Source organism: Ascidia mentula, chromosome 1 (assembly GCF_947561715.1).
Source record: "Ascidia mentula chromosome 1, kaAscMent1.1, whole genome shotgun sequence".
Lineage (NCBI taxonomy): Eukaryota > Metazoa > Chordata > Ascidiacea > Phlebobranchia > Ascidiidae > Ascidia > Ascidia mentula.
The window spans coordinates 8932446-8946992 of record NC_138566.1 but is presented as its reverse complement, the minus strand read 5'-3'; the positions used below and the strand labels follow the sequence as shown (position 1 = coordinate 8946992).

The 14547-nt window shown below is 38.0% G+C and overlaps 4 protein-coding genes across 4 annotated transcripts; 1 reads left to right on the top strand and 3 right to left on the bottom strand.

Annotated features, from left to right (window-relative positions):
* Positions 1-29: 29 nt before the first annotated feature.
* LOC145916064 (survival of motor neuron-related-splicing factor 30-like) lies at positions 30-1598 on the bottom strand. Its single transcript, XM_083002770.1, has 5 exons — positions 1365-1598; positions 1160-1302; positions 821-985; positions 599-752; positions 30-350 (listed from the first exon to the last, which is right to left on the bottom strand). The coding sequence occupies exons 1-5, from the start codon at positions 1485-1487 to the stop codon at positions 213-215; spliced, it is 723 nt and encodes a 240-aa protein (XP_082858896.1). The 5' UTR covers positions 1488-1598; the 3' UTR covers positions 30-212.
* Positions 1599-3297: 1699 nt separating this feature from the next.
* LOC145894021 (ubiquitin carboxyl-terminal hydrolase 1-like) lies at positions 3298-5772 on the top strand. Its single transcript, XM_082982458.1, has 10 exons — positions 3298-3431; positions 3530-3653; positions 3752-3896; positions 3952-4060; positions 4124-4747; positions 4859-4918; positions 4986-5080; positions 5200-5308; positions 5368-5542; positions 5615-5772. The coding sequence occupies exons 1-10, from the start codon at positions 3324-3326 to the stop codon at positions 5770-5772; spliced, it is 1707 nt and encodes a 568-aa protein (XP_082838584.1). The 5' UTR covers positions 3298-3323.
* A 115-nt stretch (positions 5773-5887) lies between these two features.
* On the bottom strand, positions 5888-7680 carry LOC145894030 (solute carrier family 2, facilitated glucose transporter member 10-like). The gene is made up of 2 exons (XM_082982469.1): positions 7543-7680; positions 5888-7415 (listed from the first exon to the last, which is right to left on the bottom strand). Exons 1-2 carry the CDS (start codon positions 7551-7553, stop codon positions 5888-5890), a joined length of 1539 nt encoding a protein of 512 aa, XP_082838595.1. The 5' UTR covers positions 7554-7680.
* Positions 7681-9964: 2284 nt separating this feature from the next.
* LOC145911059 (sterile alpha motif domain-containing protein 3-like) lies at positions 9965-13981 on the bottom strand. The gene is made up of 10 exons (XM_082998304.1): positions 13759-13981; positions 13638-13700; positions 13384-13515; positions 13122-13314; positions 12971-13061; positions 12689-12856; positions 11387-11587; positions 11073-11223; positions 10902-10972; positions 9965-10222 (listed from the first exon to the last, which is right to left on the bottom strand). The coding sequence occupies exons 1-10, from the start codon at positions 13979-13981 to the stop codon at positions 9965-9967; spliced, it is 1551 nt and encodes a 516-aa protein (XP_082854430.1).
* Between the last annotated feature and the right edge of the window lie 566 nt (positions 13982-14547).

Genomic DNA, 14547 nt, shown 5'->3' with positions numbered 1-14547 from the left:
AGGTTGCCTGGCTTTGATTAATCAATGATAAAAACAAACTTATTTTCAAGTCGCAGTTTATTTGGTTCACACCAAACCATTCCTCTCATACAAGCTGGGTTTAGCAAAAACAGTAGGAATTAAAATGTAAAAACTCAGGTCATCCAAATTTGACCTTTGGAAATATTCCATAGATTGTGTTTCTGAAATTCATCAACTTTGTCCTGACATTTTCATCTTGGTATCAAATGTCGAGCATTGTATTTAGCTCCATGATCATACTTCGTCATGTTTTTATCAGCAACCCCACATGTTCCAACGCCCACTTTACCATCAGCCCCTTCAGGTGATGCAAAGATACTCTTTTTAACCTACAACAGCAATCATTTAAGGAATATAAAGTACATTTTGAAAACAAAGTTGGGGTACCAGGCCCCAATCTAGAGTTTAGCAAATAATGTGGCAAGGGTTTGGTCATAATCGACAAAAAACAGCCCATACTTTGATGTACAGATTTAACAACAATTTAAAAGTGGCCTATGTATTTCTTTTTTGTATGATTGGCAAAACACAATGGCGGTGCTAAAATATTTCATTAAATAAAATGAAATACACTCACTCTTCCTTTCCATGTTTTTGAATAGACTTTTTTATTAAAATCCTTCCATTTGTTCTTCGAAACTTCAGACTCTGCTTCTTTTTCCTTCACTCGCATTTTCTTTTTAAGGTTGCGCTTTTTTCTGTATTCCCGGTGTTGTATTTGCTGTTCTTTCCTATAAAATTACATATTATGTCGAATATGGGCGCAATGACAGATATAAAAAAACAGTCATGAACCTACTTCATGGCAGCTTTACTTTTTTGCCCTGGAATAATTCTGTCTCCACCAACAGGTAGCGGTCGCAGTGTAGATGTTTGACATATGTCAGTTTGTTGATGTTGGGGAAAAGTTACTACAACAGTTTCACTTTCAGGCAATATGTCTTCAACCACAGCTTCATAATATCTGGAACAAAGCATCGGGAATAATAATAATTTTATTTTTCCCGTCGTGATAGCATGTGCAGTGAACTGACGAGAACCGAACAGCTTTAAACCGTAGGTGGTTATCGAGAAGCTGCCGGGAGAAGGTGGAGGTATTAATAGGTCTGGATCATTTCTTATTTTAACTATTTCTTACTTTCCATCGACGCTTCGTAATGCGAGACATTTGTCTCCAGCAGTCCAGCGGAATGATGATTTTTTTCTTGAGGATGAAGGAATTTGTTTTTGTTTTTCTTTGGAAGTTTCGGTTTCTAATAAATCTTCTGTTAATTGAATAACCTTCATTAAAAAAATATACAAATTAGGTGCTGGACGACGTTTTCCAGAGAATTGTTACTAACCTCCACAAGATCCTGCTTTAGCTTTAAAAGTTCTTCATTTTCGGAATCGCCCGAAAGCGCGGCTTCTACCTGAGCTAACTGCACTTTATAGTTGGTCAGACTGGCACTTAAATCTTCGGCCATTGCCAGTCTCAAAAATCTTCGTAAACAGTAAATTGTCAAACTAATATGAAAGGTCGAACATACAAAACAACAAAAATACTCAGATTTTCACTTGACTGTGCGTGACGTCACTTCCACCTTACCGTGAAGTGGAACAACTTTACGTACCACTTGGAGGATCGTAAAATTCCAGGTCACAGCGTTTTTAACTCTGCAAGATATTTTTTAAATATCAAGAGCGAGTTTAAATCCAAAATGCGTTTGGGACAAGGCCAGAACCATATTACAGCAAAATTTCAATAAAATAACCTACATACATTGGTTTCGAAAGTTTGACGGCATGTTTAAACGTAGTTGGCCTATTTAGTTTATTTTACCTGCAATGAGGTAAGATGGCCCCTTACCTGAACAACTCAATATAAAATCAATTGCATCAAACTAAAAAAAATAGGATAGTCTGTCATGTTATATTCGTTTGCAAAATAGCCATCATCAGTTCTAAAGTAAAACGGAAAATAAAATTCATTTATCACAATCCTCGACATTACCTACTGAATAAATCACATTTGGGTTTTATTTAGTTGTCCAGTGTAGCGAATTTGGCTTGTTATTTTTTTAAACTCGGCAATTCGGAACCGCTATCCACTATTTTGCATTTACACCCGTCTTTCTGACGCCTTCGCTTAATAGTTATCTCGCTTGCTTTACGTCTTTCAATTAACGCTACTTTTTCGTAGTCTTCTTTGTTGCATAACCCGAGCATTTATGTTTTGTTACTGTGTCATCTTTGATATCTTCTTATATGTTTGCGACTCTAACAGATTAGTCCAAATCTTGGTCTAGTCTCAGATCGAACTTGCTTCATGAACTGCTTGACCATCGGCGACGAGACCTTCAGCCAGCATGATGTCGGACTGAGACTTTCTTGATGTTGGGTTTTAAGAGATGGTAGACTGTCAAAATCACACAGTCCGGAAGTCGGATCAACTTAGGGCAATGACAAACTGCATGCTGTAAAGTTTGTTTTGTAGGCTATTATTGGACTGGTATTGTTTTTTCTTCGTTTAATCACAATATGTGTTTCTGTCGCCGAAACGGTAGTTTCGATTTCTGTTTTTTACTGCGTGTTACATGTCATCACATTTATGCCAGGTACGTCTACATGCCTTAATCAAGCGGTCCAAAGTTTTCCCGATGCAGGTGCATTACACGGTGATTTATGCAAGCTAGGCCACCTCATGAGTGCCTGCATTTTTTAGTTTCTTTTTCTTTGCTTCATAGGGATGACGTCCTTGCACGATTTTTAGTTAGGGATTGACCAGATGGCATAACTACGGTCAACGCGGGCTGTAGTCGATAAAAGTTATGGCGTTGGTATATTCAATATAGAGTTTTTAATGATTTGGCTGTATAGTTTGTCTGCCGACATAAAAGCCTATAACCTTTCTGGTCACTATCTGTATGTACCAGTTATTACGGCAGTCATGTGCATTATCATCTTAAGGTCTTTAGACCAACTGTTGCTAATTGATATCTTGTGTTTTATTTTTCCCTAATTTATCGAATTTTACATGCATATCTTTCGTTAAAAATTCATTGATGCGAAAATCATGGTTTCGGAAAATAACTGCCAACAAACAAAATTGATGTAAAACGAAGCAAACTTAATTAAGCAAGTTTCTTGCAAACAAGTGCACTTTTTCAGATACATAATGGTACAAAAGGGGATTTAAATTAGTAAACCTTTTCTTTATTCTAGTGCCAGCTTCGCGGTTCTGGGAACCATCACGTGACCTATATTTCCCGCCTTTTCCAAAGCATCTTGAATTTAATTTGGAATTGGGTGCCGATGGCTGGATGGACTGCTTTGAAATGGAAATCGACCATGAAAAAACTGGTCCTTTGATACCGTTTGTCGGGCTTCAGAATATAGGAAACTCTTGTTATTTAAACAGTATTTTGCAGGTGGGAACCTAAATTTTAAATTAGGCTTACTTTCCTGTTCTGACGTATTCATTTCATTTAGACCCTCTCAAATTTTATTCCTAATTTTGCCTTCCCAGGTATTGTTATATTGCCCTGGATTCCTTGACAGATTAAAGGAATTAAAAAAAATACTTCAATGTGAAGCAGAAACAACAAGCATTCCAGAAGAGAGATTAACAAATAATTTTAATATTGTTAAAGGTAGGCTAACTGTTATTGATATATTTGTAATATATTTTGCTGTATATTGTAAACTTCTATTGAAGCACTGAAACCATTTATGCTGTGTTTTGGTGCAGAACTGGATTTGTTGTATGGTGAAATGTTTACAGCAAAAAGTAAAATCTTAAAAATATTGGAAAGCAATACAGATAAAAATAAAGATTTGGAATTTACTGAAGCTTTGAGATACGTTCGCCCAAGCAAATTTTTTCAGTATTTTTGGTAAGTCATTTTGATGTGCAACCATAAACTTATTTATCATATAGTTGTGGTTTAGCACTGGATATCCTTTGTTCGAAGCACACACACAACAAGATGCACAGGAATGCCTTCATTGTATACTGAGTGCTTGCGACTATCCCCCATCTTTAGATTTAGCACCAGAAGTTAGTCAAATTGTTTTGTTATTTGCAAAGCTTGCAAAAGTTTACTTTTATTTGAATGTTTAGGTTGATGCTAGGAAAAAGCAAAAACGTGTCAAGGTGTTTGGCGGTCACAAGTTGCGTAATACTTTGGTGATAAAACAAAATTTCTCCTCACAAAGCTCAACTGCTGCAAGTAACCTGAAGCAGGCTGCAGTGAAGAATTCTTGCAAAGATTTCCCAAAAGTACCAGAGTCATTATCAACTTCTATAGTGTCAACGAGTTGTCTAAAACGATTAAAAAGGAAAAGGGTTTCGAGCAGTGATCACCATTTACAAGAAAACAAAGAAAATATTTGCTTGGGCACAAATTATACAAAAGATACAGATGAACCACCTTCTAAAAACCTTAGGACTGACACAGGCTTTGCAATGGGCAAATACCCCAAGAAATCAGTTTCTGGATACCAAAAGTTGATTAAATTTAGAAATAAATTTATCAAAAGGCAATACAGAATCCAGACAAATACTTCAAAAAATCAACCAAAGAAAAACAACCACTTGCAAATCAATAACTTGAGCCAAATTATTAATAGTGGTCACATGTCAAATAAGGATAAGTCTATCAAACAGCTCTTTTACGGACATTCCATAACTACCATCAAGTGTTTGGAATGTGAAAATCAAGTTGAAAGATTGGAATCTTTTCAGGTATGTTTTTTGATAATATCAAGGTAAATATACATTTTTGGACATAAAAATTTCCAGCTTTATGATCTGTTTCTACTGTGGTTGGTAATAATTTTTTTTGATATTATGCAGGACATCAGTCTTCCTGTAAAGCCCAGCACACAAGATTGTATCAGAACAAAAGCAATAAATGTGTGTTTCCTTCTGTACCTTAATATTAACCAATATTTTCTTTAACTTTGCTATGTATATGGTAAAGGAAACTAGTGGCAGTCTGTCATGGGCATTGACCAAATACACAGCACAGGAACTGTTGGATGGCGATAACAAATATTTTTGCAACTCGTGTTTAAGGTACTGCCAACTAATATTGGTAATCATAAAATAACAACCAAATTGGGTATTTTGTATGCACATGCTAATGGATTTGTTTCTGCAACTGAGCAAATATAACTATTTTTTTTTCATTGCAGGTTAACAGAAGGTGGGCAATGCACAAAGTTTAAACAACTTCCACCTATCGCGACCTTTCATCTCAAGCAATTTTCAAATGCTCTGGACTGCAATGGCAGTGAAACAACTGTAAGTTTGTTCATTGCAACTTCATTTTATTATATGTAGTAACTACAATAAATTTGCAGGTCTCAAAAATAACCAGTTCATTTAAAATACCACAAACTATTGATTTACGAGAATGGTGCACTGTTAATTGCAATCAAAACACAAACTACACATTGTTTGCTATAGTAATTCACAGTGGAGCAGCACTAACTGGTGGTCATTACTTGTCATATGTCAGATATAGAGAAAAAAGTGGTACGTAAAATAACATTATTCATGTTGTAAGATTTTAACAAGATTTAAAAAAAAGTTTTTTTTCCTTTTCAGATAAAATTTCAGAAGATAAATGGCTCAGGTTCGACGATGAAGATGTTCGTGTATTAAGTGAGGATTGTGTCAATAAGGCACTTAATGGTGACTTTGGTAATTTTATTTCAAGGTCACCATACCTTCTATTTTATCAGCAAACCAAAGTATCATTTTAACTGGTATATACATTTTTAAAATGTCAAGTGATAATGCAATATCATAAAGTGTGAATTTTGTGTATATTAAGTAATACATTTGCACAGTGTTTTTAAATATGCTCAAAACAAAGGTTCAGGTAGTAGTTTCAACTAATGGCAGTAAGGCTTCAGTCTGTTTGTGATAACAAGAACACTTGCTTTGTACAAATGTACATATTCCATCATTCATTATTGATTGCACTTCCTCAAGGGTTTTACCCTTGGTCTCTGGCACAACAAAATAGATAAAAGCAGTTGCTATTACACCAAAAATGCCGCTAGCAGCAAAGGGTGCTGTGAGACCAACACCAGATTTAGCAAATTCCAAAAATGTTGATGATATTATAAGGTTCATGGCCCAGTTGAGGCTTGTAACCAGGGCAAATAATCTGCCACGTAAAGATGTAGGAAAAATCTCTCCCAGCATTATCCATGTTACTGGGCCAAAGCTGCAGGAGTACGCTGCAACAACAATCACCAACAGTACCAAAGATAACCATTTCGCTTGAGTATTATATTCAAGAGGCTGTCCGGTAAAATTGCCAATGGTACCATTGGAATTGCTTGTGACGTTTGCAGAGGCGCATACAGTTTGTCCAGCAATATTTGTTGTACTTGCAATAATAGTTATTCCAAAGACAGCCACTGCAATGGTAATACAACCAGCAAGTAAGAATTTTTTTCTGCCCCAGCGGTCGATAAACAAAAGGCAAAGTATGGTGGATAGTACTTTTGATACTCCAAGTGCAACAGATCCCAATCCAGCTGCAACATCACTTTGAAAGCCAAGTTGTTTCAAGATGGTGGATGCATAAAACAGAATATTTGGTTCACCAGTGCTTTGCTGAAACACAATTAATCCAGCACCAATAACAATTGGAAAAACCAAGCGTGTGTTACAAAACAGAGAAATACAGGATGTATGGTCTGCATTAAGGTTTTTCTCCATTGAAACTAATTCATCTGCTCTACTAGCACTTGTGGTGTGCTTTCTGAGCTGTGTTAATGCAGCTTTTGCTTCTATGCGTTTCTGTTGTAGGAGAAGAAAGCGGGGACTTTTAGGCAAAAACAACATAACTGCCATCACTATTATTGCAACAACTGATGAGAGACCAAACATGTACCTCCATCCGTCTAAAACCGGAGCAAAAGCAAGTCCAGTAAAATAGGAAATTAAAATTCCAACTGTTATTCCTAACTCGTTGAGTGACACAAGTTGGCCTCTTATGTTAGACGGAGATACCTCTGATACATATACACATTCTGACACAGCAGACAAAGCCATTGCAAAACCTAAGATCAGTCTCCCAAAAAGCAGAACACTGTATGTTTGACAAGCTGCAAGAGTAACTGCTCCGACAATAAACAGGATGGATGCAAATATGATTGATGGCTTTCTTCCAAATTTGTCTATGAGGTAACCACCTAGCAAAGATCCAACAAAAGCGCCGAGCAGCAAAAAGCTAACAACCAATTCTTGTTGGGTGCAGTTTAAGTCAAAATGCACTTCAAGTTGGTGTAATGCTCCTGATATGATGCCCATATCGTATCCAAACAAAAGTCCACCACCAGTGGAAATAAATCCAATGGCAAGAAGCTTCTCCACCGGAACTGCTTTGGAACTAAAATGAGAAATAAAAATCTTTACAAACACTGCACAGTGCACGTGGTGTAACTTAATTCTGTCGTTAATTCAGCCATTGAACAAGGCAATTCGTTATTTTAATGTATACAAAAAACCCACCATACCTAATGCACATGGCTGTCCCGTTTTAGACTCAAAACGTTTCACAACATTAAAATACCACACAGTTCCAAACTTCCAAGCAATAAGTGTATCGTGTATGTCTATTGTGGTGTATTACTCCAACATGTGTATTATTGTTTTGCAACAACGTGTAAAATTTTCAAATCTTCATAGAAATCATATAGAGAAGGTTGCCTTTGCTTTCGAAAAAAAAACAGAGAACGGTTTCCAAATACAAGCAGGTCGAAAAGCATCGTTTCACATTAACTGATTTACAGTTCAGCTACAGCCGCAACACATACTTCACAGGCATACAGTAAAATCCGACAAATTTTTAATGTTGCACTGCCCTTGGCAGCGGGGCAGGCGTAACTCCTTGCGCCAGGACAGTGCAACCAGCAGGGATATGGTCCGTAACGCGCAAGCCAATCCGGTCAAAAGGAACAGATCAACTTTCTTCCGAAGTCGCTGCGGTTTTAACACAAACAGGTGTAGAATTTGTGACCAAATACACAGAGAAATTAAATACACAAATTCTCCTGATCGAACTATTTTGGGACCAGAATCACAAAATATCGTTTTTTTTTAAATCTATCACGCAGCAGATGACAACTTGCAGTTAAACTTGCCTTAAATTGTCTTAATTCAAAAAGAACATAAAGGTTAGTTTCATAAAGCAGTACACGACAACTGACTAAGGCAAAACTTAGACCACAACAGCACTGGCAGGTACCAGGGTTCTACATGGACAACGGTTTGTGTGACGTAACAACGATTTTGTGTTCATGTTCACATTGTTACGTCACAAGGCGTCTATGGCTGAATGACCATGGAGGTGGGAAACATATTACTGGGAAGCGTTATGGTCCGTAAACGTAGCACAGCATGCGGGTGGGAGTGACATCTTGCGCCCGGACAGTGCAACAGGGGAATTACTACAATAGTCGCGTAACGCGCAACCCACTTCCGTGAAAACGAACAAAGGAGCTGCGGTTTCTACACAAACAGTTGAAGAATTAGCGACCAAAAAGCAAACACAGAAAAATAAGCGAATTGTGCTTACCGAATTATTATAGCACCAGAGTCACAAATTTCGTGAGGCTTCAGATCAACCAGTAAGCGGAAAACAATGGCACTTAAATTATCCTTATGCAATATGCTATTCAAATACAACATAAATTTACAATAGGTCAGCAGAACTGGTAGAAAAAACAAGTCTACATACAGCAGTGGCAGGCAGCAGTGTTCCACTAAGACAAATGTTCGTGTGACGCACAACGGCACATTGAGATGACGTCAAACAATCACAACATAGAAAACACACTCACAGCATACAAGTGGCGTTGTAACACTCCCCACCGTGCAAATTTTTCCATTTTCATCGGGGTACGTCTCATTGATTCGACCGATCGACCGATCGACCATTTCGAACGGCACTTACACTCGCACACAAGTAGGACGACATCATTCTTTCTAAACTTGCGATGAGAATCATGCCACTTTGGACGAGCAGTGACAGCCGGCAGGTATTCTTCACACGAACCTCTTCCAGAAATGGTCAGAGAGAAACTGTACCTAACGCCAACGCCGTCATAGCAATCATTTTTCTCTGCAATCGTCTGAGGCAGGTTGGGGGATCGTCTCATCAGCAGGAGATGGTTCGGGGTCAGCGGTTCTTCGTCCCTATGTCACCGGAACAAGGGGTCTTGAGTTGATTATGGATTCAGCTTTCACAAACAAGGTCTCCAGGACTTCATCAGACATCACCCGGGAACCAGCGAGCGAGGACATAATTCGACGAACAGAACGAATCATGCGTTCCAAAACGCCACCTATGTGGCTTGCAGCAGGAAGGTTGAATGACCACGACGTCTGTTTCTGAAGCAGAAATTCAGAGATTTGAAGCTGGTTCCGTGCTTGCAACAACAAAATTTGTGCCAGTGTCGCTGAAGATATGTTTTGGTACTCCGCGTCTCCCAATGAAACGACGAAGGGCAGCTATAAACGAATCGTTGGGCATTGATTTTTTATAAACAGACTGTGGGCAACCTCCAGATGAACGGCACGGATTGTAAGGCAGGTGAATATGCAATCGTAACGTTTTACTTCGCTGCGACCCTGACTGTAAATCGCTAAATTACCCAGAAGGTGGAATTCGTCCAGTCCCTAGGTGGTCCACGATTGGATGTTTTTTTCCATGCTACCATGGTATATGGGGACCCTAAGGATGGAAAAATCAATGATGGTAATTTCCATCCTTAACGTTTTTCACGTTCATTGGTGTAACATGGCGAATGCCTTGTCTAATATTTGCACTCGGCGAATTGCTTGCCTTTCACGTTTATTTAAAAGAAAATGCGCATAAACAGAACAAGCAGAACGGAACCACGAAAGAAATAAGAAACGAACAAGCGAGAGTCGACTTTAAAGCGAGTTAACGAACTTTTGTACTGTCGAGTTGACAATTTTTTCTGAAATTTTAAGAATGTGCGACAACAGCTGCAGTGCGCACGTAAGGGCTTTTGGAAACTGTATGTCGAATATCCAATACGATGTAATAAGTACGAGGAGTGCATCATCATACGTTGCGCAATTGCAGAACCAACGGTTTTGCACATATACAGATGGGCCGGCATGCTCGGTCGCCAAAATGCAAGGATAAGGCGTTGTCACATTGTCTTCCTAGAAGCAAACAAAATAAAAATTAAAAAAAAAAATTGACATACCCCTTCCCAAAAAACAGGGGTGACAAAGTATGTATTGTCACCCCTGGTTTTCGTTTGCAACAAAAAATATTGTCATAAAACAACACATACGTCACAATACGCCTTGGCTAGTTTCAATTTACCGTCACAATCGCAAGTGTAGCAGTTATTGCAGCATAATGTTAAGAATCGGCATTGTTACGTCATAGCAAATCTTTGTATACTAACTGTCCAGTGGTTGTTGACGTATCTGCCGCATTTCAATCGCGAAAATGACAAGCAAAAATGTGTAAAGACGTTTTCCAGGCATGGCGCATTTTTCACACTCACGGACGGAACAGCCGCATTTCAACATGTTCAGTCGCGCAACGGCTGACGAAATAGTTATTGCGTATTTCTAAATCTAAAAAAGGTCACCCCAAATATTTTACAAAACGTTACAAAATCGACGCCTAGGCGCACAGCATGACGGAACCTCTCCCTGACCCCTGGGAAAAGATCAAAGCTCGCGGCCGACGCGTGCTTTCGGGCTGTCAGTCTTATAAAAATCGGCCGCACTTTCACTCCTATGTCTTTCAGCCAACTTTACCGCGATGCGATGCTTTGTCGAATGTAACGAAATGAACTGCAATAAAGGCACAAAAACACTTACATACCTGATGGTGAGAATATTGAATGATCATATTCAACTTGTTGTTAAAAAGCAGCGATATACAACACAGCACTTCTGAAAGTAAATGATCAGGTTAAACAAAATAAAATAAAACAATTTGACATCCTAGATTTACACACGTCAGGTTAACTGATTTAGAAGCTTATTCACTTACCATTTCCTTTTAAAAGCTGAAGCAATGCATCTGGCACTGATTTCAATTTTGGCTCCAATGCTTTCTTAATTTTGGGCAAAATGGAATGACTGGCACTTTCTAATTCTTTTTGGAGATCCTTTTTAAACAATCTTTGTGCCTCGTCAAATATCTAAAATCAAAGTTTTATTTTTATAATCCTGAAATGCATTTCAAAAACAAAACAGAAAACCCTAAACACAAACAAGACTAAATTAGCCCAGTCTATGTACAATTAGTTAGGTGATATAAAAGATGGTGGTTAAATACTGAACAGTGTAATGTGTAATACGTACCACAACGGGAAACTGGTATGCTGGATATTTTTCCATTATGGCAATAGTTGTCATTGAACCATTTTTGCATTCATCTTGTCTGTGTAGAAATGTTCTTCGCATGCGATCCCGAATAAGTTGCATGTTTTTCACATTTCTGTTGCACTCCTGTACCATTGCTTTAACGTGTGCAGCGATACTGTGTATATCTTCTGCAACATTCTGCATACAAACATAGTCTTATTTAGTGGCGGATCTAAGGGGGGAGGAGGGGGTGTTTTGGTGTCAGAACACTCCCCTCGGCATTTTGGCACATTGTTTTGTGGGGTGTGAAAGTGCGGTTAATTTCCCGCTGCGCAGGAACGAACACTAAGGTCAAGAGTTCGTCTCCGCTGTTTCTTTGTTTCTCGGTCGCGCGCGCTGCATTCATGGGGCGATGAGTGCTTATGAAACAAACGTATTGGAGTGAATCGTCACATAAACGGTGGCTTCCCAGCTTACGCAATTGCGTATGCGAGTTTTGGCGGTAGTGCTTGCTCCGTAGTTTTATTACCACGACTTTGAAAGAAAGGTTTAAATACATGTGTTACCTAAAAGGAATTAAATGTGGGCTTAGTTTTTCAAGAAAACATACAAATAAAAACTATTCTCATGCGGTGGTCTCATATTCCTCCTTGCACATTTGCGTGAGCTAACAGTATTTTTCAACAAGCGTATTATTGGCAACGTGTTCAACAACTAAACTAATTGACTTTCCACACAAGAAAACCGCTTGCCATTGCAACATCGTTGCCATTAAAAAATGCATTTCGTCCTTGACGAAAAATGACACTTGTTTCGTAACAAAAGCAAGTGTTCCGTAACAATGCAGTGCAAGGCGCGATGCAGTTTTTAGGTAAAGATTAAAGAAACTTTCTGGTTTTCACCGAGATTTTGACAAAAAAATACAGTTACGTTTGTTTAGCTATAAAAACAAACAAATATATTTCACAAAAGGGGGGGTCAGGACCCCTCAACCCCCCCCCCCCCCCCCCACTCTGGACACGCCCATGGTTACGTAATATAGGGTTTGTTTTTGGACATGTGCACATGCACAAAAGCAGTTAAAAGTCTTGTGTTTCGAGGAAGTTGTTCGATATTTGGCTTAACTACGTAATTGCGCTACCTGTTTTTTAAAGCGGAATTTGCATGGTAAATGAAAAAAAATTAACCGCATCTAACGGCTTCATTAACTAGGTACCGAAACCGAACACCCCCCTCATATTATTTCTAGATCCGCCACTGGTCTTATTATATTATATTATTTTTTAAATAAACACGCACCTCTGCCTTAACAAGCAGTCGTTTTGCAGGTGTAATTTGTGTCTCTATTACTGGTGGGCGTTGGGTTTTGCTTCCATACTTTTTCTTCATTGCCATGACTTCGGGCACATGACACATGGATCGACGTGCATCCCTGAATTTTTGACGTATGCCATTTAACCATGTTCCCTACAATAAACAGTATCAAAGTTTAGCCACCCTGATAAACAAAATGGGCAAGAAGCTGCTGGATGATCAACTAATTTACAGGCCATGTAACACACTGTAAATTGGAACACTTACCATCTTGTTTTGTTCGTTTTTGTCAGCTAAAAAAGGAAATTCTCTCAGCAGTGTAATTATTACAGTGTTGTATTCCAGTGATGATGGGTACCTAAATGTTGCACAAACTCATCAGATAAGGGAAAAACATGCGATATGTGTGCTTACGTACAATGTATTTGAACTTATATCATTAAACAACCATTGGTTTATTCCCCTTCTGGTTGAAGAAGTAAGATTTGCTAAGTTTCCCTTGCAAGCCTCAATGCCTAACATAACGGGAACTGGAACCTTTGGCAAATGATAATCAATTATCCAGCTTTTATTATTCCGAACTCTACTGGATATTAAAGACATCGGTTCAGCTAAAAACAGAACATAACACTGTATTTCACACTGTGTATTGATAACAAAACTACTAAATAAGTACTTACATATTTTAAGAGGAGGCACTGTTGGCACTATATTACTGGTGTTGGGTGAACTTGAATCACATGATATGTCTTCTGCAGTTAGAGAATCAGAGTCAAGGGGCAAAGTGGACTCTGAACTTGGACTCGTTGCACCTACATTTAAATCATAAATGACACAAAAAATTTTACTTATCACTTCCGAATAACTAACAAGTAGAACAAATGTAAAATATTTAAAAATCTCTAGCGTATCTTATCTAAAATAAACAACATACTCTTGGTTAAAGAATGAGGCTCTTTAGAAGTTCCATCATGTGTCAAACTGCAGGGAGATTCATCTAAAAAGCAAACACAAAATATAACTACCACCAAACAAATACTTTAATTTTTGGTTACCTGTAAGTTTGATAGTTAACCTTGTTTTGTTTGGTAGATTTTCCAAATCCCTTACATCAATCCATTCATCAAAGTCATTATTCCACTGTAACAACCTCATTGGTTTTTCTATGTTAAATTCGGCAGCAATTTTTTCATATAGGTCACGCTTTTCACAGCGCACAACTTGTTTCAAATCTTTAAAACATACTAAATAAATGCAACTCATTTTTGGTGTGTCCATAAATCCATTTTTTTGAATTTCAAGGTCAGTGACATCAGAAGAAACATCATCTTCTTCCTGACTTTCACTTTCAAAATCACAGTCCATGGCCCCGCAACATCTTTGTACATACCGTACAGATAATGCATCTGAGTGATCTCTTTGCAAATGTTTCTCATAACTACGAATACTAGAGTAAGTATAGTGACAAGGTTCCAACTTACAGGTATATGCATAATAGGTCGCATGTCCATGACGAAGATGATGCAGCAACAGTCTTTTTTTGGCTTTGACTGGGCAGTCAGGCAAAGGACAAGGAATATCCATAATATGCTGAAGGAACAATGCTACAAATACGAACTACAATTTTTTATTTTAAACACAAATGTGGCTTTCATACTTTAAACACAAAACAAACAACAACTGAATTGCACATAATTACAATGCTATAGAGCTTATAGGCTGCTATATGTTACCTTAAAAGGCTCAAAGTATACCTGAAAAAAACATCTGTTTATAAAGTTTCTACTCCCCGTTTGAAAACTTTTAAGCCCAACACCAAGTTTAAACAAATAGCGAACTATTCA

Bases quoted from the DNA above. Each gene is read 5' to 3' on its own strand.
- LOC145911059 (XM_082998304.1), bottom strand. From the start codon at position 13,981: ATGGACACACCAAAAATGAGTTGCATTTATTTAGTATGTTTTAAAGAT. The intron at 13,516-13,637 runs GTATGTTGTTTA...ATTTAAATGTAG, and splicing joins GCCTCATTCTTTAACCAAGA to GTGCAACGAGTCCAAGTTCA. The intron at 13,315-13,383 runs GTAAGTACTTAT...TTCTGTTTTTAG, and splicing joins AGTGCCTCCTCTTAAAATAT to CTGAACCGATGTCTTTAATA.
- LOC145916064 (XM_083002770.1), bottom strand. From the start codon at position 1,487: ATGGCCGAAGATTTAAGTGCCAGTCTGACCAACTATAAAGTGCAGTTA. The intron at 753-820 runs GTAGGTTCATGA...GTAATTTTATAG, and splicing joins AAAAGTAAAGCTGCCATGAA to GAAAGAACAGCAAATACAAC. The intron at 351-598 runs GTGAGTGTATTT...TTGCTGTTGTAG, and splicing joins CAAAAACATGGAAAGGAAGA to GTTAAAAAGAGTATCTTTGC.
- LOC145894021 (XM_082982458.1), top strand. From the start codon at position 3,324: ATGGACTGCTTTGAAATGGAAATCGACCATGAAAAAACTGGTCCTTTG. The intron at 4,919-4,985 runs GTGTGTTTCCTT...TATATGGTAAAG, and splicing joins TCAGAACAAAAGCAATAAAT to GAAACTAGTGGCAGTCTGTC. The intron at 5,081-5,199 runs GTACTGCCAACT...TTTTCATTGCAG, and splicing joins TTTTGCAACTCGTGTTTAAG to GTTAACAGAAGGTGGGCAAT.